At 35.3% G+C, this 19,826-nt stretch overlaps 1 protein-coding gene and 1 pseudogene across 4 annotated transcripts in view; both read right to left on the bottom strand.

The window, feature by feature from the left end:
* The window catches only part of DDHD1 (DDHD domain containing 1), an 87,287-nt gene that overhangs the window by 1,969 nt on the left and 65,492 nt on the right, over window positions 1-19,826 (bottom strand). For 2 of the 4 annotated variants that reach the window (XM_054567551.1, XM_054567552.1), the window contains 6 exons: window positions 19,394-19,653; window positions 18,149-18,224; window positions 14,347-14,496; window positions 8,628-8,880; window positions 7,443-7,634; window positions 4,765-4,848 (listed from right to left, as the gene is read on the bottom strand). In XM_054567551.1, the coding sequence (XP_054423526.1) occupies window positions 4,765-4,848; window positions 7,443-7,634; window positions 8,628-8,880; window positions 14,347-14,496; window positions 18,149-18,224; window positions 19,394-19,653 (1,015 nt within the window). The remainder of the gene's footprint in view (window positions 1-4,764; window positions 4,849-7,442; window positions 7,635-8,627; window positions 8,881-14,346; window positions 14,497-18,148; window positions 18,225-19,393; window positions 19,654-19,826) is intronic. The other 2 variants (XM_054567553.1, XM_054567554.1) reach the window with 1 other exon arrangement.
* Window positions 9,969-10,333, bottom strand: LOC129066027 (60S ribosomal protein L36a-like; annotated as a pseudogene).

Genomic DNA, 19,826 nt, shown 5'->3' with positions numbered 1-19,826 from the left:
GTTGTTATTTTTCTACTCAATTGTTCTTTTTTTACAAATGTCCATGGAGCTATCTACACATTCTCAGGTACTAATTAGGTTATTAAACCATTTGTAAGCTATATTGGCATAGGCTTTTTATAAGGCATTTTTAACTGTTATTTTCTTCATTTAAATTATGCTTAGCTAATCCATAGGCCAGAAATAGTTGAAATCTATATGGGGACTGTGGAGTAGTAATGTCTGAACCTTTCACCTTATGTATTCCATGGCACATTTGTTAGATTTGTGGGGACATTCTGGCATACCAGACAGAAAGGTGGAAAGAGAAAACGAATTCTCAAGCAGGATGAAGAAGAGTCAAGGTGAAGTTAGTTATAAAGAAAAAAGGAGAAACAGAAGAGATGGGAAACATATCCATTAATATTGGTGAAGACTACAAAATTATAATTTCTAAGAATTTACTTTCAAATGCTATTGTGGAATGTTTTACTAGTTCAACATTCTTAAGTTCAGTTGTTGCAGTCAAAGAAAGTGAGATTTTTCATTGTAACAAGTGTTATTTGGCTCTGCTTTATGTACTTGAAATTTATTCTTAATATGCTATTACTGTCGTGCAGCACTGCCTTTCATATACTAGATACTAAAATGCTTAATTACCATCCTATGATATGCCCTTGTTATTCTTATAATCTACAGGGACTTTATTAAGTGTTGTCAACTGAATGGCCCTCCCTATCCCTTTCTATTTATCTTAGTTTGTCCCTATCAAAATGGGATCTGGGTAGCCAGCTTGTACCTGATAAACTGTTTTAGTCTCTCACCTTCCTTAAAAAGTTTATCCTAGGCAGTCCGACTGCTGGTGTGGTTAACCTCACATTTGTGTTGATTCTGCAGGTGGATGGTTAGAACTAGATGGGCCTATGTCTCATCTTCTCTCTCCTGTTATACCGATCACAGATTTCCCAAGGGATGTTCTACATGACAGCACCATTCTAGACAGGGAGGAGCAAAAGTAGGTTTATAGTTGTGAGTATGCAAAACAGAATTTATTCTTGGTATTATTTATTGTAATATTTTCCATATGAACTATGAATCTGCTTTTGCCCTATGTGCTGTGAGATGTGCTCTTGGCCACAGTAGGCCCAAATTCACATGGAGTTGCCCTGGACCTTTCTCATGATTACCATATAAAGAATGGGTAGCACTGAACAGGTTGGTAGTTTTTTTCCAGTTTCTCTTACTGAGTTAAGTCAAAGAAAACAAAATCATCACTTTGTACTTCTTTCTCTTCCACCAGTGCCTAAGTGCTAGAATTCTATTCACAAAGAAAAGAATGAGATTCCTGAACAGCTCAAGTAAAAATGAGGGGAAAAAAAGTTGGTGTTTAACAGTCAGCAGTTTGCTTATATGTTTTAAAACATGGATTATTTTCCTTTCTGGGGATTCATGCATATGAGCATATTCCCCTCCCTATTCCCCAAAGCAAATGTCTGCAATCTATATCATGTGAAGGTCAAGTGTCTTCAGTACTGTGTTTTCATCAGAGAATTCTCTTGTGTGTAAGGCTTGTCAACATGGATGTGGTATTAAAAAAATAACATGTGCATAGAAAGAAAGCACTTTAGTATTATAATATGCACTAACCGGACAGGTTACTACTATTTAAAGGAAGCATCCTAACGTCCCTAGAAAGAAACTTTTTAAAACTTAATGAATCTTGAAAGTTATCTTATTTTTAAGTAAAAATTATGGTCATATTTGCATGATTTTTGGCTCCAGGTAGACACAAAGAAAAATAAAGCACTGTAAAGGAAACTGTGTTTCCAAATGTCAGGTGAAAGACTCATCTGTAGTAAGATAGATTATGCTTAGAGTTCTTGTTAGCCAATTATGCCTTACTTTTGCACTGCCTCAGAGCAACTATATATTTCATGTGCTTAGGTATTTGACATTCAAAGAATATTAACATTTATGAACTATCATAGCTCCAAATACATTTAGGAATATTCTCCAACCATCCTTTACTTGAGAAAAATAACTAAAAGAAACTCTAAAAAGTTTTATATTCAGTTGTCATTTCTGCCAAAAAAGTTTCTCGACACTTATCTACCATGAAAAACATTTAAATACCTGCATTTGACAACAGATGGGCTATGTGGGTAAATAGAGACCCATAGGTAAATCTTGAATACAAAAAATCTCCAGGAGATGGAAAGATTGTTGGATCCTCTACAGTCTGGTTTAAGAAACTTTCCCAATTATATTCAGAACTCACTTCCACTCATCCCTGGTACTTCTCAAGAAAATGAACTTCTGGTTCTTTACACACTCCATGCTTCCCACCTCTGTGCTTTTGCTTACCCTTTCTTCTCTTGCAATGTTTTTTAAATCTCTGCCTGTCTAAATCCTACTTCCAATGAAGCCATTTATTATTTCTCCAGGTGAAATCATTTCCTTATTCCTTAGAACTGAAAGAATCCTTTACCTGTACTTCTGTGTCTCGTCACATTCTACCACATATTATAATTATTTATGTAGTTATCTACCTTCCCTACTTGAATATATGCCGTGTGGAAAATACTTTATTTCCACACCAGCACTTAATATCTTTGTGGGTGGTACTTAAGTCTTTTTGATCTTGGTATATTTTCTAGAGACTACTTTGGTATCTTTGCTATGGTAAACATTTAATAAATAATTGTAGAATGAATAAAAATGGGAAGAGAAAATAGGAGCCATTACATATTACCAAATGAATCAGTTTGGTGTGTTTATGATCAGTAGTCTAATGGCTTAGGTAGTTACGATGGCTTTAAGATAGAAGATATAAGGGCTACTAGAACACAGGACAAATGTATGAATGAATGAATGTTTTTTTCTCCAATTAAATAAGCAAAAAGTGTTGGGAACCATCCCTTCTGGTTTCAGGGACTGCAGCCCCGCCAACAGGCAACAGGGCCCCAAGACTGGAGTTAAGCAAGGAAGCCTTGGGAAAATAGGCCATTGAGGAGACTAGACCAGGCCCCCTGGCAGGGGCACAGCCCCTGTCTCCCTCACATCACCCTGCTTGGCCCCGAAGGATGGCTGGTTAGTCAATGACAGGTAAGACCACTTGATAGAAGGGGCAACCTAAGACAGGCACAGTCATACAGGGGCATCAGGGAAGAACTTGGGGGACATGGAGAAAGGGCAAAGGACCCTCAACCCTTGGCTTTGATATGGCCAGGATCCTCATTCTATCTGAAAGAAGCTTCTTTATCTCTTGGCGGCTCTGATCCCCCAGCCTGGCTTGGGCTTGAAACAATACTGGAGACAGTTCTAAGCTGGATCGGGCTGTTCCAAGGAGAAATGAGGCTTGGAAGTAAATTCTTTGAAGCATGCTTTGTTTTCCCCTCAAAAGCTATGATAACCAGCTCATGCTGGGAAGGAAATTTACATTATTCACAGACCCTGACCCTAAAACCTTTGGCACTCGTATGTTTTATGCTCTAATGTTTATTCATCTAGTCTTGGACCCACGTATATCGGTGTGTCCCTGTCATTTGTTTTCTTTAAAACATCACCTATTCTCTGTAAACATTAACATACTGATGTACTGAGATCACTTGTACATTCCTACTACCTAGCCCCACTGATAACCCTTTAAATAAGTCATTGGACACAGAAGCTCAGGGCCTTCCCCACTAGAGGGGATTGGCACCCCTTTGCCTGGCAGAAAAGAGAAATTTCTGGGACGACTTATTTTATTTCCCTATCTGTGTCAACCCACAGCGTACTCTGTGGGACAGAGTCCAGCTCCCTCCTCAAAAAAAGCACAAATTGAATTAGTTCTTTGTGGAAGAAACTAAAAATTACATAAGTGGGGACCAGAATGAGCACTGTTGTAAACTCATTTCTTGAGGGAAATTCATTTAGTTAGATCAACACAAACTGTGGTTAGGGAGGAAAAAAACCCAAACCCCAATCAGCTTGTTATACTGAAACAATGTTTTGAAACTTGTATCAAATAAAGAGTAGTTTTGAAAATAGAAAAAAAAAGAAAAGAAAAATGTATGAAAATTAGCAATGCAGAAATTATAAAATTAGATATGGTTAAAATATCCAAAGAAAAACCTGTAACATATCTCTTGTTAAAGACAAAATCCGCTATTTTTTAAAAAATGGAAAAAGGATTTGTGGAAAAAGGAATGAGAAGTTAATTGATAAAAATAATTTAAACTGCTAAGATCAATCCTTCATGATATACAGAATCTGCTGAAAATTAAGAGACTGACAATCTCTCACATTCAATAATACTGATTTTTAAAGCAAACCTACTCTTCTAAAGAATATTACATGTTTGTATTGAAACCAGGTATCAGCTGATGATATACCGAAAGCTCTAAGTGGTAGTGTTACTAATATCTGAAAAAACTAGGTATGATTAAATCCTTTACTAGGATTTTTTATCTAGTGTAGTACGTGAAAAGTAATAGTGAACCTCTTTTGAAGCCTTGAGGACAAGAGAGAAGAAAAAGTAGCATGCTTTTCTCTCTCTCTAAAAGGTTCTTCCTTTGTAGGAGTGTACAGGAGTATCATATATTTTAACTCATTATGCACTAATCAGCAGTTTGGTTTCATGATCACTACCATTTAAGATTAGAAAATACTGAAAGAAAGTACATATAAAGTAGTCTATAGGCTGATTTCACAGAAGAATTTGATTTTTTTTCAACAAGCAGAAGAACTCTATTAGTAGATTTTTCATAGTATTCTGAATGCTATTCCTGACATATACCATACCGAGGGTATTATCTTTATTCTGCATTACATTTTCCGGAAAAAGAAGTTGTGGGAGATTAAAGAACGACTCCTGAAGTCTGATATCTGTGAAAAAAAAAACACAAGATGCTGTAAAGTGTTAGCTGATAGTTACAAATGGCCTTCAATGAAGCAGTGGCCAAAAGTTAGAACAATACTCCCAAATAAGCTGATTGAACCTAGAATACATAAAGAAGAACACATTTTGTTTTTTGTGAAGAGTTCTTTCATGGAAAATGTAAGCATAATTAATTTTGAAATACAATGTCATAATCTGTTAATACCTAGATATCCCCAAAAGGTATAGTTCATTTAAGTTCTGACCTAGAGGCAAAAACAATGCTAAAAGAAACAGATCTTTCCTTTTAATGTTACAAACACCAGGGAGCATAAGAAATGGAATAGTAAAAGCACTGGAAAAAGGCCTAGACTTTTTCAAAAGAAATGAAGAATAGTGAGTGCTATCAACTTGATGACAACTGAGAGCACTTAGTCTTCAAAGACAGAAACCCTGATTGATTATGATTTCAAAGTCTGTGTCCATCTTATCCTCAAAGAGAGAATCAAAGTTGGTAGCTTCAGAATAAAGGTTATGGAGAAAAACTGAGGCAATCAGTGAGCAGGAAGAAGGAAAGAAGCCAGAATTACCTAATCACAAAGACAAAATTCCAAAAAGAAGAGAAAAGATTTAAGGAAGTTTTATGATTTGCAAGAGATAGCCAAAATAGCAATTAAGACTTAAGAAATTTGTCCAAACCAGGTTTACACAGAAAAGAGTATCATTGAAGCAAGTCAAAGAATTAGTAAGGCAAATCTTAAGGATTCGATGTAAAAGGCAGAATTCTACTGCAGTAGTAGTTGCCCAATTTTAAGTTACATCTACATATCTAGAGATGAATATATGTAACTAAGATTCATGATTAGCTCAGATTGAGTAGAGTATATAGGTGACAAGGAGTTTACCATTAGGACCAACAAAGAATTTATATGTAAGAATGACAGCAAATGTATTTTGTTAAGCTATCAAAACATAATGATATAATATAGCTCTAAGTACCTATATTCACTGTTGTCCTGAAAGGACAGAGTTCTCTATTATCATTCTGAAATTACTATGTTAAATAGTAAAACAAAACAAAAGAAACCCAAACCACTAAAAAATAGTTTTTCTCCCTCAGATCCTATTCTCTGTCTTCATTACCCTTTCTCTTGGGGTACCTACCCTGCTCTTATTTGTTCTCCCATTCAATGCCATTATTTACTAGCATCTTTGCTGTGCATTAAGAATTGTGACTTTTTACCTACCATCTTAAAAAATTCTTAGAAATTATTTTTCCTCAGAAGTTTAGAGTTTTTTTTGAAATCTGCATGTTATAACAGGATTTTGTATTTTCACAATCACAATCCTGATATTAAGTAGAAGTGAAAGCTTAAGTCAGCGTCAGTATAGGAACTCTCATAAGAAAACTAAAATATGAAATTTGTAAATATCAAAGTCTCAAATGAATTTTCTATGCAGTTGTTCAAAAGGCTTGCAATTATAAAATGTTCAGTATTCAGGATCTGACAAAGATTAAGTTAAAACAATGTTATTGGCCTAAATAGGAATGTCCAACTCAGGCATGTCCAGGATAATTCACCACTCTGAGGTGGGAGTGACTGTGGAGAAAGAACCAGCCTCTAGAACTGTCACAACCAAACTTCCTGTTTAATTAAGTTTTATAGATGGCAACGGTCATTTTAGAATAGTAGACACAGTAACTTATAGATGACTGCTGGTCATTTTAAAATTTAGAGTAGCAGACACAGTAACAAGACTTTAAGTATTTGAAATATAATGTTTAAAAATTTTTAGAGAAATATGTCTTCCTCTTGCTATAGTTACAGAAAGGAGTAGCTTGTTTCAGAATCTACATTTCCTTATATAATTTAATGGAAAAACAGGATTTAACTTTTTAGTCTTATTTTACTGAACTCCTAAAAATGAGGGTCAAGTTTAGACCCTTGGAAGTTAATCTATACTAAGTAACTATATTAGTGTTTCACAACTACTCAAGATTTTAAACCTTATAGGTCTATTAGAAAACATTAAATACACCTCCATTCTAATGCCAAGTCATGCACTCATTTCTTGAGCACATGCTTTATGCTATGTAGCTGGGATAGAACTGGCATAAGCCATACAGTGGATCCAATACTAATGGAAGCATTGAGAATTTTATAATTAGGTTGGATAAAAGAAACAGAGGGATCAGTACAGGATGGCTTTGGTGTCGCAGTTTTTAACAAGTATCAAGAGTAGATACAGCACAGGTCTGATGCAACTGCATGAATTTTTAAGGCTGAGAAGGCCATCTTTTTAAAAATCTACTTTATAAAAACCAGGTGGTACTTACCTCAAAGAGATCTGTTTTATGCTCCATACTAGGACCCCTGTGCCACAAGGCCCTGATTATTATTAATTCACCAATGTGGAGAGTAAAATAACCATTTACTTGGAATTAGTCTTAAAAATGTAGGCAGCAAAACAGCATTTTTAATTTAAAAGCTTTAGATTTTACAGTTAACTGCTAACATTAATATCTTAATCCTCTCTGCTATGCTCAATTTTAAAAAAGATAACAGTATTTAAACTTAAGGAAAGAACAGTATGAACTAACATGCAGAATCAAGAAAGCCAGAACTGCTATGTGGAAGGGTCTGTGTTGCCACGGTAGTAGTAGGAGGTGAGGCAACTGGCTTCTTTTCATCTTCTATTGAGTCTTTTGATGTCTCAGACGTCTGTGATGTAGATGAACGTCCAAATCTTGAGAACAACATTCCTCCAAGTCCCTTTCCAATGCTAGCAGCCCCTGCATTTCACAAAACAGGGCAGTCATTCTGTTGAATTACACCACATACCAAACTAAAGAGCACCACCCATAATCACAGCCAATTGGCAGAGGGACCAAGCCCTAGTCATATTTTTCCAGGGTGGGAACATTAAAAAAAAAAATCACAATTATATTGCAGATTTATAAATAAAAATGGTATTAAACAGAATGAGAGTGTACAAACTCTAGGGATATAGCTTACAAAGGAATAAAGATTCTATTTTATTCAAGTGGTCATTATTTATTGAAGTATTTGGTAAGATTAAAAACTTTTATGAACCATGCCATTGACATGGGCATATATTTATTACTGACATGCTCAATACTGAAGTTAAGTGGTACGTTATAAAAAGCTGTCAATAAACAATCTGTATGACGGAGCAAAACAGAAATTAAACCAGCAAGTCAAGCCTATTTATAGCGCCATCTTGTGGCATTTTATATTAAGGCAACTTGTAAGCAAAAGCAACGGACAAATGGAAGTGGCAGCTAACTGACCTTCATGCTACACCAAACATTGTGGCTGGTACTGGACATCATTCAGAGGCAAATTAAATATCCTTGTTGCCCTCAGGAAGGACACCATTTAAGAGACTTCTGGGACATGGGTCAGAGAGCTAGTTGGCAGGTGTATTCTTTGAACCAAGTATCTCATTTCACAGAGGATATATTTAAACCTATGATCTGACCCACAAGAAGTGGTAGGGACAAGATTAAAATGAAGGACTTGATCCCCATACCTTTTCTTGTGCATCCAGGCGTCTCACAAAGTAAAACTATAGGATCTGATCTACTTAGAGAACTTCTGGGCTTTGGTGCTCAAATATGAACAGTGAGAGGGTAATTAATTCTCAACACGGGAATTACCTGTTGGTGGTTTGTAACACACAGAATATTTCCAAATACTCCCAATTTAATGACTGTATAAAAAGTACTTATATTCATTGATAAGGAATACTGAAGAGAAATTACCTAATATGCTTGCTTTGCCTATATTTGTTATAGATTCTCCATAGTGTCGGCGGGACAAGACTGGTGAGGTCACAGGGCTTGGTATTGTTGAAATGCCTTCATTCTCTGAAACTGAGGTAGGTTCTTTTGTTGGGTGGAGAAAGCTTGGCTTCATGTGCTCGTAAGGTACAGGATTAGAAGTATTATACCAGTGGATCTGGACAGGCGAAATGTTGCTGTAGTGTTTCAGTATTAATGGTTCTAATCTATAAGCCTTGATTTAAAAAAAAAAATTCAAAGAAACATAACATTAAGGCTCAGATTTTAGTAAACTCTGTTTATTCTTTTTCTAGTGAATGCTCAGCAGACCTTAGGAAATTTTAAAAACCTGTTATTTCTAACATGTATTTCTATGTTTATTCTTAATAATATGTAATTGGTCTAAGAGTTCCTTAATGATGAAACTATGAAAAAAAAAACAATTAGAGTTAGTCTAGGTTAATAGTACCCATTAATTAGTTTTTCAGACAAATAAATTCTTTTTTTGTTATGTTTTGATATCATCTAACAGATTTATTTAGTCTCACAAATAAAGCTGAAGCTGTAACAAATAAATTGGAACACAGGAAAGAAAGTCAATTCTTAGTATCTCAGGAGCTTTTAGTAAACTCTATTTTCAAACAGATTAACATAGTAACACACAAGTTAGAGGCAGATACTACACTATTTGTCTAATGTGAAGCGGAGATGATACAGCAAAATATGGCAATGGATTTGGTGTCAGATTTCCCTGAGTTCATATTCTGGCCTCCATTGCATATGACCTGTATGAAACCAAGTCACAAGGTCTCAAGCTTCAGTTTTCTGACCTATAGAAAGGAGATAAGACTTCCTACCTCTCAAGTATGCTGGAAAGAACAGATAACATTTGTAAAAACTGCCTAGTACAGTTCTGACATTTACACTAAAAAAGCGTTACTTAAAAAAAATTACAGGAAATAGATAAAATGAATTAAAAATATTATTAATGAGATTGCAATCCTTCTTTATACTACAACAAAGTTTAACATTATACAAAGGACATTGAAAGCTCATAGTCAAGTTATAAAAAGAATGAGATAAATTAATGCAGATTAATGACATACTGAACATATAGCTTCATGTCTTCACATATACAGGGTCCAACAGAAATGACACTTGCTTGAGTGTCGTTGGTAGGGTACGTGAGAGTCTCAAATGAAATGGACAGCAATTTGAACATTTTACCTAAAATGCCATGTGATGTGCTTGAGTGTGATATCGTTATGTTACAGAATCACATGCTTATGATTTTATAAGATTTTCTTTTTTGAACATATCCTCAAGATTTTATTGTCACATAATAAAACAAAAAATGAAGCTTAGAACTGGATCACTTGGCCCTTTCTCTTCTTATCTCCTCCCAGTTCAAAATGCTTGCATCTCTTAATAGCCAACATTCTCTTAGATCTGCAGTTAGGCTCAACACATTCAAGCCTCAGCACAATCTTCTTCGTAGTTTTAGCCTTTTTTTGGAAAATTGGCTTAGTCTGCCCACCATAGCCACTCTGCTTCCTGTCCTAATGCCGCTTTCCCTGTGCATACAGAGAATCTTTGCCCTTCTTGTACTGTGTTACTTTGTGGGGTTGATGCTTGCCGCACTTCTTACAGAAAGTCTGGCGGGTTTTAGGAATGTTCACCATGCTTGCAATAGCTCTAACGGCACAGAAACCTGTAAGATTTCTATGTAATAAAAAAGGGCATTATTTGTGCCAGGCCCCGTATATTACTTTTCCTAACAACCTTATGAGGTAAATATTATTATCTGTATTATATGGATAAGAAACAGTCTCTGAAGTGACTTGGCCAAGATTGTGCAGTCCGCATTTAAATTTTGTATTACATTCCAGTTCAGAGAACTTTACTTCTTAAATATATCAGTTCTGATTCTTTAACATAAGGGAAAAATTTCTAAAATTCTAGTGTTTAGTCAACACTGTATTTATTTGATACTAGCTAACAATCTTTAAAAATTTTTTTTTGTTGTATTTTTTCCCCACTATCATTTAGTTGCCTATGCCTCCTCCCCCGTGCAATCACCACACTGTTGTCCATGTCCATGAGTCCTTTTTCCTTTTCGCTCAATTCCTCCACCCCCTTGACTGCCTCCCGCCACTAGCTGTCATCTGGTCTCCATCTATGAGTCTGTCCCTGCTTTTCTTGTTAGTTCAGTTTGTTCATTAGATTCTGTGTATGAGTGAAATCATATGGTATTTGTTTTTCTCTGACTGGCTTACTTAACTTAGCATAATGTTCTCCAGGTCCATCCATACAGTTGCAAAGGGTAAAACTTTCTTCTTTTTTTATGGCCAAGTAATATTCCATTGTGTAAATATCCCATAGTTTTATTCACTCATCTACTGATGTACACTTGGGCTGCTTCTATATCTTGGCAATTGTAAATAATGCTGCAATGCACTGAGTGCTTTGCATGGTGCTTATGTTCTTTCGAATTAGTGTTCTGGGTTCTTTCAGATATAGTCCCAGAAGTGGGATAACTGGGTCGAAAGGCTGATCCATTTTTAATTTTTTGAGGTATCTCTAGTTCTGCTTTCCACAGTGGCTGCACCAATCTGCATGCCCACTAACAGTATAAAAGGGTTCCCCTTTCTCCACATCCTCATCAGCACTTGTTGTTTGCTGATTTATTGATGATAGCCTTTCTGACAGGTGTGAGATGGTATCTCACTGTGGTTTTAATTTGCATTTCTCAGATGATTAGTGACATTGAGCATCTTTTCATGTGTCTACTAAACATCTGTATGTCCTCTTTGGAGTAGAGTCTATTCAGGTCCTTTGCTCATTTTTTAGTTGTGTTGAGTTTCCTAAGTACTTTATAAATTTTGGATATTAACCCCTTATCAGATGTATCGGCAAATGTTTCTCCCATTCTGTGAGCTCTCTTTTAATTTTGTTGTTTTCCTTTTGTGTGCAAAAACTTTTTAGATTGATGTAGTCCCATTTGTTTTTTTTCTTTTGTTTCCCTTGCCTGGGGAGCTATATCTGATAAAATATTGCTACGAGCAATGTTTGAGATCTTGTTGTCTATGTTTTCTTCTATGATTTTTATGGTTTCAGGTCTAACATTTAAGTCTTTAACACATTTTGAATTTATTCTTATAGGTGGTGTAAGAAGGTAATCTAGTTTCATTTTTCTGCACATATCTGTCCAACTTTCCCAACATCATTTAATGAATAAACTATCTTTAGCCCGCTGTATGTGCTTGCTTCCTCTATCAAATATTAATTGATTATAAAGGTGTGGGTTTCTGGCCTCTATATTCTGTTCCAGTGATCTAAGTGTCTTGTTTTTATGCTAGTACCATGCTGTTTTGATAAGGCTATGGCCTTACAGTATTAGTTTGATATTAAGTAGCGTGATTCCTTCCCTCCCTCCTTTCCTCCTTCCTTCTTTCTCAGGATTGTTGTTGCTATGTGGGATCTTCTGTGGTTCCGTGTACATTTTTCAAATATCTGTCCTAGTTCTGTGAAATATGTCATTGGAATCGATAGGAATTGCATTGAATCTATGGATTGCTTTGGGTAGTATGAATACTTTAATGGTATTATTTCTTCCTATCCATGAACACAGTATGTGCTTCCACTTATTTTTATCTTCCAAGTACAGGTCTTTTATATCTGTGGTTAGATTTACTGCTAGGTATTTTATTCTTTTTGAAGCAATTATAAATTTTTAAAAAATTTCCCTTCTGTTAGTCATTATTGGCATATAAAAATGCAACTGGTTTCTGGATATTAATTTTGTATTCTCTCCCCTCCCCACACCTTCTTCTTCTTAAAGCAAGCCCTTTTAAACATTTGTTGCAGTATTGGTTTGGTGTTAATCAATTCCTTTAGCTTTTACTTGTCGGGAAAGCTCCTTATTTCTCCTTCAATTTTAGATGATAGCCTTGCTGGGTAAAGTAGCCTTGGCTATAGATCTTTGCTTTTTATCACCTTGAATATTTCACCCCACTCCCTTCTGGCCTGAAATGTTTCTGTTGACAGTGTAATTGGTAATCCCTTGTATGTAACTAACTGCTTTTCTCTTGCAGCTTTTAGGATTCTCTCTTTGTCTTTAAGCCTTGCCATTTTGATTATGATGTGCCTTGGTGTAGGACTCTTCGAGTCCAATTTGCTTGGGACTCTCAGCTTCCTGGACTTGTGTGTCCTTTTCCTTTAGCAGATTAGGGAAGTTTTTGTTCATTATTTTCTTTGAATAGGTTCTTAATCCCTTGCTCACTCTCTTCTCCTTCTGGTATTTCCGTGATGTGGGTACTGTTATGCTTCATATTGTCCCAAATGTTTCTTAAGCTTGCCTCATTTTTTAAAATTCTTTTTTCTTTTTACTGTTCTACTTGGGTGTTTTTTTCTACCTTGTCTTCCAAATTACTTGATCCTCTGCTTCATTTAACCTACTGTTTATTCCTTCCAGTGTATTATTTATTTCAGGTATTGCTCTCTTTATTCCCGACTGGTCCTTTTTTATGGTTTCTATGTCTTTTTTTTTTAAAGTTGTTGAGTATATTTCTAATCATTACTCTAAACTCTCTATCTGATAATAAATTGCTTGCCTCTATTTCATCTAATTCTTCTGGAGAATTCTCTTGTTCTTTCATTTGGGGCCTGTTTCTTTGTCTTCCCATTTTGGCTGCCTCTTTGTGTTTGTTTCTATGTATTAGGTAGATCTGCAAAGACTCTAGTGCAGACCGAAGTCAAACCCAGCTTGTGAGGGGCCCTAGGCAACCTGTTTGGAGCTATCAGCAATCCACAGCTTATGTGGCTCCCTCTCTTGGCCTGGGTGTGTGCAGGAGGAACCAGGCTGCACACCAAGGCTGGCTTTTACCAGCACCAGGCCGAGGGGTGGGTTGGCTACAGTCTCAGAGCTCCCAGAGATCTGGCTCTGCCTTCAGGCTTTCTGTTAGGCTTAAAGAGTGAAAGTCTTCCAGCTGTACCCCTGAGCACTAGAGCTAACAATCTTTTAAAAAGACTTTACACAATTATATAAAGCTATTTTTCAGAATGCTATTTTAAATAGTTTGCTTTAAATTTAGTTATATCTAGCCTTGTCCCCCAAAGGACTTAAGGAAGCATTTTTCTCATCTAAAAAATGATGCATTAAACTGTTTACCTGGATGCAAGATACTTGGAGTGTTTACATTTTAAAAAAATTTACAATACAAACATAATAGAAAACATAAAAATCCCAAGTTTATAATTTCATCAGGCTAAAACAAACTCTTCCACTTTTTCATGTTTAATACATAGTATTTAAATATTTTCATTTCTAAGAGGATCTACCAAACACATTTTGATACTGTAGCATGCTTTAGAGAAAAAGTATTTAAAGTGAGATTCTCAAAGTTTATGACTGCTATGTTATTGGTAGTGCAACTGGTTATGGTTTGAAAGTGCAGAGGATTTCTGTCCCTTGTATTAGCATTTTTACATTTTACTCTTATACTATGAGTACAACATAAACAGGTCATCCCTAAGGTATTTTATTTCCTCAGTCCTATGTCATCTGAAACACCAATGTTTAAAAAGAGAAATAAAATTGTTAAATTAACTCTTTCTTATTAATTCAGTGGTACCTTGCAAGGTTTCTTAAATTCTTTTAAGAACAATTTAATGGAGAAAAATGTCTATATATGCAACTCACCACTGGATCTGTTGGATGAAAAATATTTAGTAACCGGTTACAAATCTCTCTGGGCAAAATATGGTCCTGACTTCCAGTGTTCCCCGGGCGAATGCCACGTAATGCCAAAAAAACTGCCAGTGGGGATCCCATGCAGAAGAAATTTTCAACCTAAAATAATAAAGTCATTCAAAATTTTATTTTTATTTAAAGATTTTATTTATTTATTTTTGGAGAGAGGAGAAGGAAGGGAAACATCAATGTATGGTTGCCTTTCATGCGCCCCCTACTGGGGACCCGGCCTGCAACCCAGGCATGTGCCCTGACTGGGAATCGAACCGGCAACCCTTCGGTTTGCAGTTCAGCACTCAGTCCACTGAGCCATACCAGCCAGGGCAAGGTCATTCAAAATTTTAAAAACAGCAAAGTGTTTTTCCATAGAATTTGGGTACAACATAACATATGGTAAAATACAAATGACAAAATTATCTCCAAATACATGTCTTTTTCTATGAGTTTTGTCTAGATGGCATCTGCATTATTTGTTAACTATAGGCCAATCATTAATTATTCCATGTAATCCTATTTGTAGGAAAAACTTTAAATATATCTTTAAATAGAAAATGAATGAGAAGGATAAGAAGAAAGGTAATTTCACTATGCTTATATACACTAGTCAAAGATTTATTAGCCTACTATTTCATGTGAAGTAACATGCTAGATTCTCTGGATGATATAAAGATGAATAAGGCAGAGTTTCTGCACTCAAGTTTAGAATCTTCTGTGGAAGGCAGAATAAACTAAGTGCAGAAGATAGGGAAAGTATGCTGTAAGACAGTGATTTCCAACCTCTTTTATCTCATGGCACAAATAAATACATCATTAAAAGTGTGGCACACCAAAAAATAATCTTTTTTGCTGATCTGATAAAAAATAGGTTTAATTTTGATTCATTCATACGAATGGCTATTGTTGACTGTTGTCTTTTTTTAATCGACAATCGGACGGAAAAGAGGTTGGTGTCCTTGACTGAACAGTCAGGTGTTCCATGTTTAAAAAATTTTTGTGGCACACTGGTGGAAAAGTGTTGCTATAAGTGAAGAGAGAAAAAGCCCTGGTTGGGTAGCTCAGTTGGTTGGAGTGTCGTCCCAATAAGCCAAGGTTTTGGGTTTGATCTCTGGCCAAGGCACATGTAAGAAGTAACCAATGAATGTGTAAATAAGTAGAACAACAAATCAGTATTTTTTTCTCTCTAAATTCAATAAATAAAAATTAAAAATAAAAGAGAGAGAGAACAGAGAAAGGAATAATTTATTTCAATTCTGAGGGTTTTGCAAAGAAGGAAGCATTTGCATGGGCCAAAAAAGATGAAAAGAATTTCCACAGCTGGGGTTGGGACATTGGGGCTGGAACCACATGAATTAAAGCAGAGGCAGGAGAGAACCTGGCTTAATTTAGAGAACAGAAAGTCTGACATGGTTGAAAAATTGGTTATGGGGAAAATGTAGCTTGGAGTGAGAGAATGTTACAGAACCTTGACTGTTTGACCAAGACAGCTGGACTTAATTTATTTTACAGGTAGTAAAGGAGAACACGATTTTGACTCATGTTTTAGGAGGTTGGTAAACTTGGTAGTAGCTTGTGGATAAATTGGAAAATTGAGAGGCTGGTGACTTGGAGACAAGGTAGGAAATTACTGAGTTTAGGTAAACCCAGGCAAGACTAGCTGTCCCATTCAGAAATGAAAATATGAGAGGACAGGGTGGAATGAACATGAATGAATGGTGACGGGGATGAGAGATGAGTCAGAGGTAATTCATAAGATTAGATTCTAGCTGACTGGGAGGCTAGTGATTCCATTAATTGTAACAGGAAACTCTTCAGTAAATTCTATTTTTGTGCATACTAAGTTTGAAGTATTGCAGTTAGTGGCAAAGCCTCATGATCAGAATCAGTTTCCCATTCTCCAGACCAAAGTCGGCCGATATTTTTTTTTGTAAAGTTCAGTAGTCACTTACAACATATCTAACACCTGTATTCTGAAAGTAAATACATCTGCCAGTTAATAGGCACCGAAGACTTCTGTTCCTTTTTAGGCCTCTGGAGTCCTAAATATTAACTTGCGAATTCATCAGACATTCCTTTTCACACTTTAGATTTCTATATTTTTTCCTCTATGAGTAATTAATAATTTTAAATCTATATCATTAGACTACATATGACCTTATACTGAGATACATGATTAGAGTACATAATTATTAGTAATGTGATACTAAATTTTGAGATCCTAATACATCTTAGTGGATCACACTCAACTCTTCAGTAAAAAACCCAGGACACAAAACAGAAGAGTTCACTTTTTTTACCAGATCAATTCTATGTATTTGACATTGATTATATATTTTAATTGTGATAAAGATGGGACTCAAATTCCAGGTGGGGATGGTTCCAAAGACTATGCTCTTATGGCTTTTAAATGTATGTTATAAATTTGGTTATGGTTTTTGAGTGTATAAGTTAAAAAAAAAGACCTTTACAAGTTCTGGAGATAGACTCTATTAAGAAAATTCTGAATGTTTTATTTAATAATTTTTTTTCAATTACAGTTTACATTCAATATTATTTTGTATTGGTTTCGGGTGTACAGCATAATAATCATACAATCATACACTTTGCAAAGTGTTCCCCCAAATTCTTTCTATTTAAAAAAAATTTCTGCATCATTCCATTACTTAACCTGTATATTAAGTTCCTGTGATTAAAAACAACCAGATTTTAAGAAGAGATAATGTAATACACTAAACATGGGCATATAGTCAGCAGAAAATGAGCATTAGGAAACTTATGCCATACTCCATTTAACAATGCAAACAAATTATTTTTCAGCTATAGGCTATGTTCTTTTCAACAGTGAGGAGAATGTCAACATCTCTCTGCCACTTTTATTCCTCTAAACCATTTCTTTTGACAACTCCATTCTGATGCCCAAAAACTCTGAAGAGCTTCCCATTGCCCGTATCAAATTTAAGTTCTTTATTTCTAGCTCCTCCTGCTCTTCCACAGTGCACCCTGCCCTGAATCCTGGACATTTGCCTAACTGGTCTGTTCACCCGCCTCCAAACAAACCACTTGTATCCCATCTTATGCTTCCATCACACACTCTTCACTGACTGAAATGCCAGCTTTCCACCCCTAGAATCACCACTGTTGTACTTCTACTTATTTTCCTTCCACTCACAAATAGCTGGGCACATAGGTTTGTTAATTCTAAATACTAAATATTTCCCAGATCTGAATCTATTTTTCTTTCTCCACTACTTGAGAAAGTTTCTTGGAGGTACTATAAATATTTCCCAGATCTGTATCTATTTTTCTTTCTCCACTACTTGAGAAAGTTTCTTGGAGGTACTATAAAGTTATATCCCTCCATACCTATGTTCTTTCTTTTACACAGAATGGCATTTTTCCTCTCCTCCACTTAGTAACATTATAGTTTACTGATATCAAGTACAAATGTCATTCCTTTATAACCCTTTTAGCCAAAAATAAAAACCTCTCTCTCTCGTACATACATCGTTCAGCATACTGCTAATCGTACCAATAACACTGTGTTATATATCTTAAGGTCTGGGGAACTGTCTTGTCTATTCTTTGCAGACTGCAGAAACTAGCAGTGTCCATCCAACACATAGTATGTGTTCAATAAAAATTACTTTGAAAGAACAATAATTAAAATTTCATTTGAATCCTAGTGCCATGCTTCAAATGCTGTTTGGAAAAAAAGTGAGGTAAATAATGAAAATCTCCTCAAGTGTTTCCTTACCTTAAATTTTAAGGCAGGCATTTGTGTCACAGACGACGCCTTCAATCCATGTAGCCGTTCTTCTATTTCTCTCAGCCTAGGAAACAGTATAAAATTATGTATACATATTTATAATTTCATAATAATTAGATGCTCACTAGTTCATTCACTAAAGTATAAGGAAGAAACTGATGACCAGTTATCTAATCCCTCAAATTAACCCCTATTAACAGTATGTAATAAAGGCACCTACTGTAGTATAGAAAGTCTATAAAAGTTTATAAAATGATTAGTAAAAATATATCCATACATGATACCTGATGTTAGTAGGTTTTTTGGTGGATCCTTTAGAAAAATGTGAGGCAAATAAAAGCGCGTGCACACATACACCCCTTAAAAAAAAAATCACACCAAATGTTCATTCCATATACATTATTCTATGTCTTTGTTCCTGTATTTAATAACGAATTCTAGACATCTTTGCATTTCACTGCCTCCTGATATACTTTAATCTTTTTAACACCTGTTTAATTGTCCATCTTACGAATGAACTACAGTTTATTTAATCCTCCTCTGCTGGTGAACATTTGAGTTATTTCATTTTTCCCCCCCATTACACTGTTCTGTACTTACATTTAATAAACAAGGGAACTAAGTTAAAAAATAAAGGTTGCAGTTCATTTTACAAGCCTGTGTAACAATGTTTTTTACTGGATTTTATACCTAAAATGCTGTTCTGAGACTTGCCAACATGACATTTTCTTTCAAAGCTAGCAATTATTTTGCCACTGTAAACTTTATGTATCTAGCCTATGGTATTTCATAAGATTGTAAGCAAAATTCTGTAAACAACTCCTATTGGACTAAAACAAACCCAAGACTTCCTGAGTAAAAATTTTAGTCAACTCAATCAGTTATTTCTATATAATGCTAACTATCAAAATGAGTGACTTTTCACTGTGATATTAAGAGCAATTGGACAGTCATTAAGAGGACAAAGAAGAGCATGTAACTACACAGGAAGATGGAGTTGTAGCAAACTAAACAATAGTATGGAAGGCCACAAGTAATTATAAAATCTGTTGATAGGAAAATGCATGTAGTTAGCATGAAAATAGTCTCTCCTTGATTAGGTATGTTATCTAATAATCTTTGTACCCTGAAAAATGTATTTTTTCTTTATCATGAAAATCTTCAAGTTTTCTAAGAATTCCATTAATTCCATGAAGACATTTTAAATTATTTTAAGAGACTAGGGTATTTTACCGTCGTTTTGTTATATAGAGTTCATCAAGAAGATGTCGTTCTTCATAGCTCATCCATTGTTCATCAGGCAATTCTTCCTTCTGCAGCAACTGTTCATAGAGTCGAACTGGATTCCAGCCAGTCATTATGTCATAAGTAATTACACATCCCAGTGAATGTGACACTATTGAGACTTTACCCCCATTTTCTTCGAAGTCTGGATTCCGAGAACAGAAAAGGGAATATAATCGATTCAGCTCTTGCTGAAGGCCTTTAACTAGCTGTTTGAAATAAGAGAACATGATCATTATTAGAGCAATCACTGACTACTATAAACTTTATTTTTAAACTCAAATACATTAAGAAAGAAAAACATCATTACTGGCCAAATATACCTAGGTTATTAAGATTAATTCAAGTGTTTCAAAACCTTGCAGAAAATGAAGGTATATAT

The sequence above is a fragment of the Pteronotus mesoamericanus genome, unplaced genomic scaffold, assembly GCF_021234165.1.
Source record: "Pteronotus mesoamericanus isolate MK-2021 breed Mesoamerican mustached bat unplaced genomic scaffold, CSHL_Meso_final contig_182, whole genome shotgun sequence".
NCBI classification, from domain to species: domain Eukaryota; kingdom Metazoa; phylum Chordata; class Mammalia; order Chiroptera; family Mormoopidae; genus Pteronotus; species Pteronotus mesoamericanus.
This window is presented reverse-complemented; position numbering and strand designations above follow the sequence as displayed.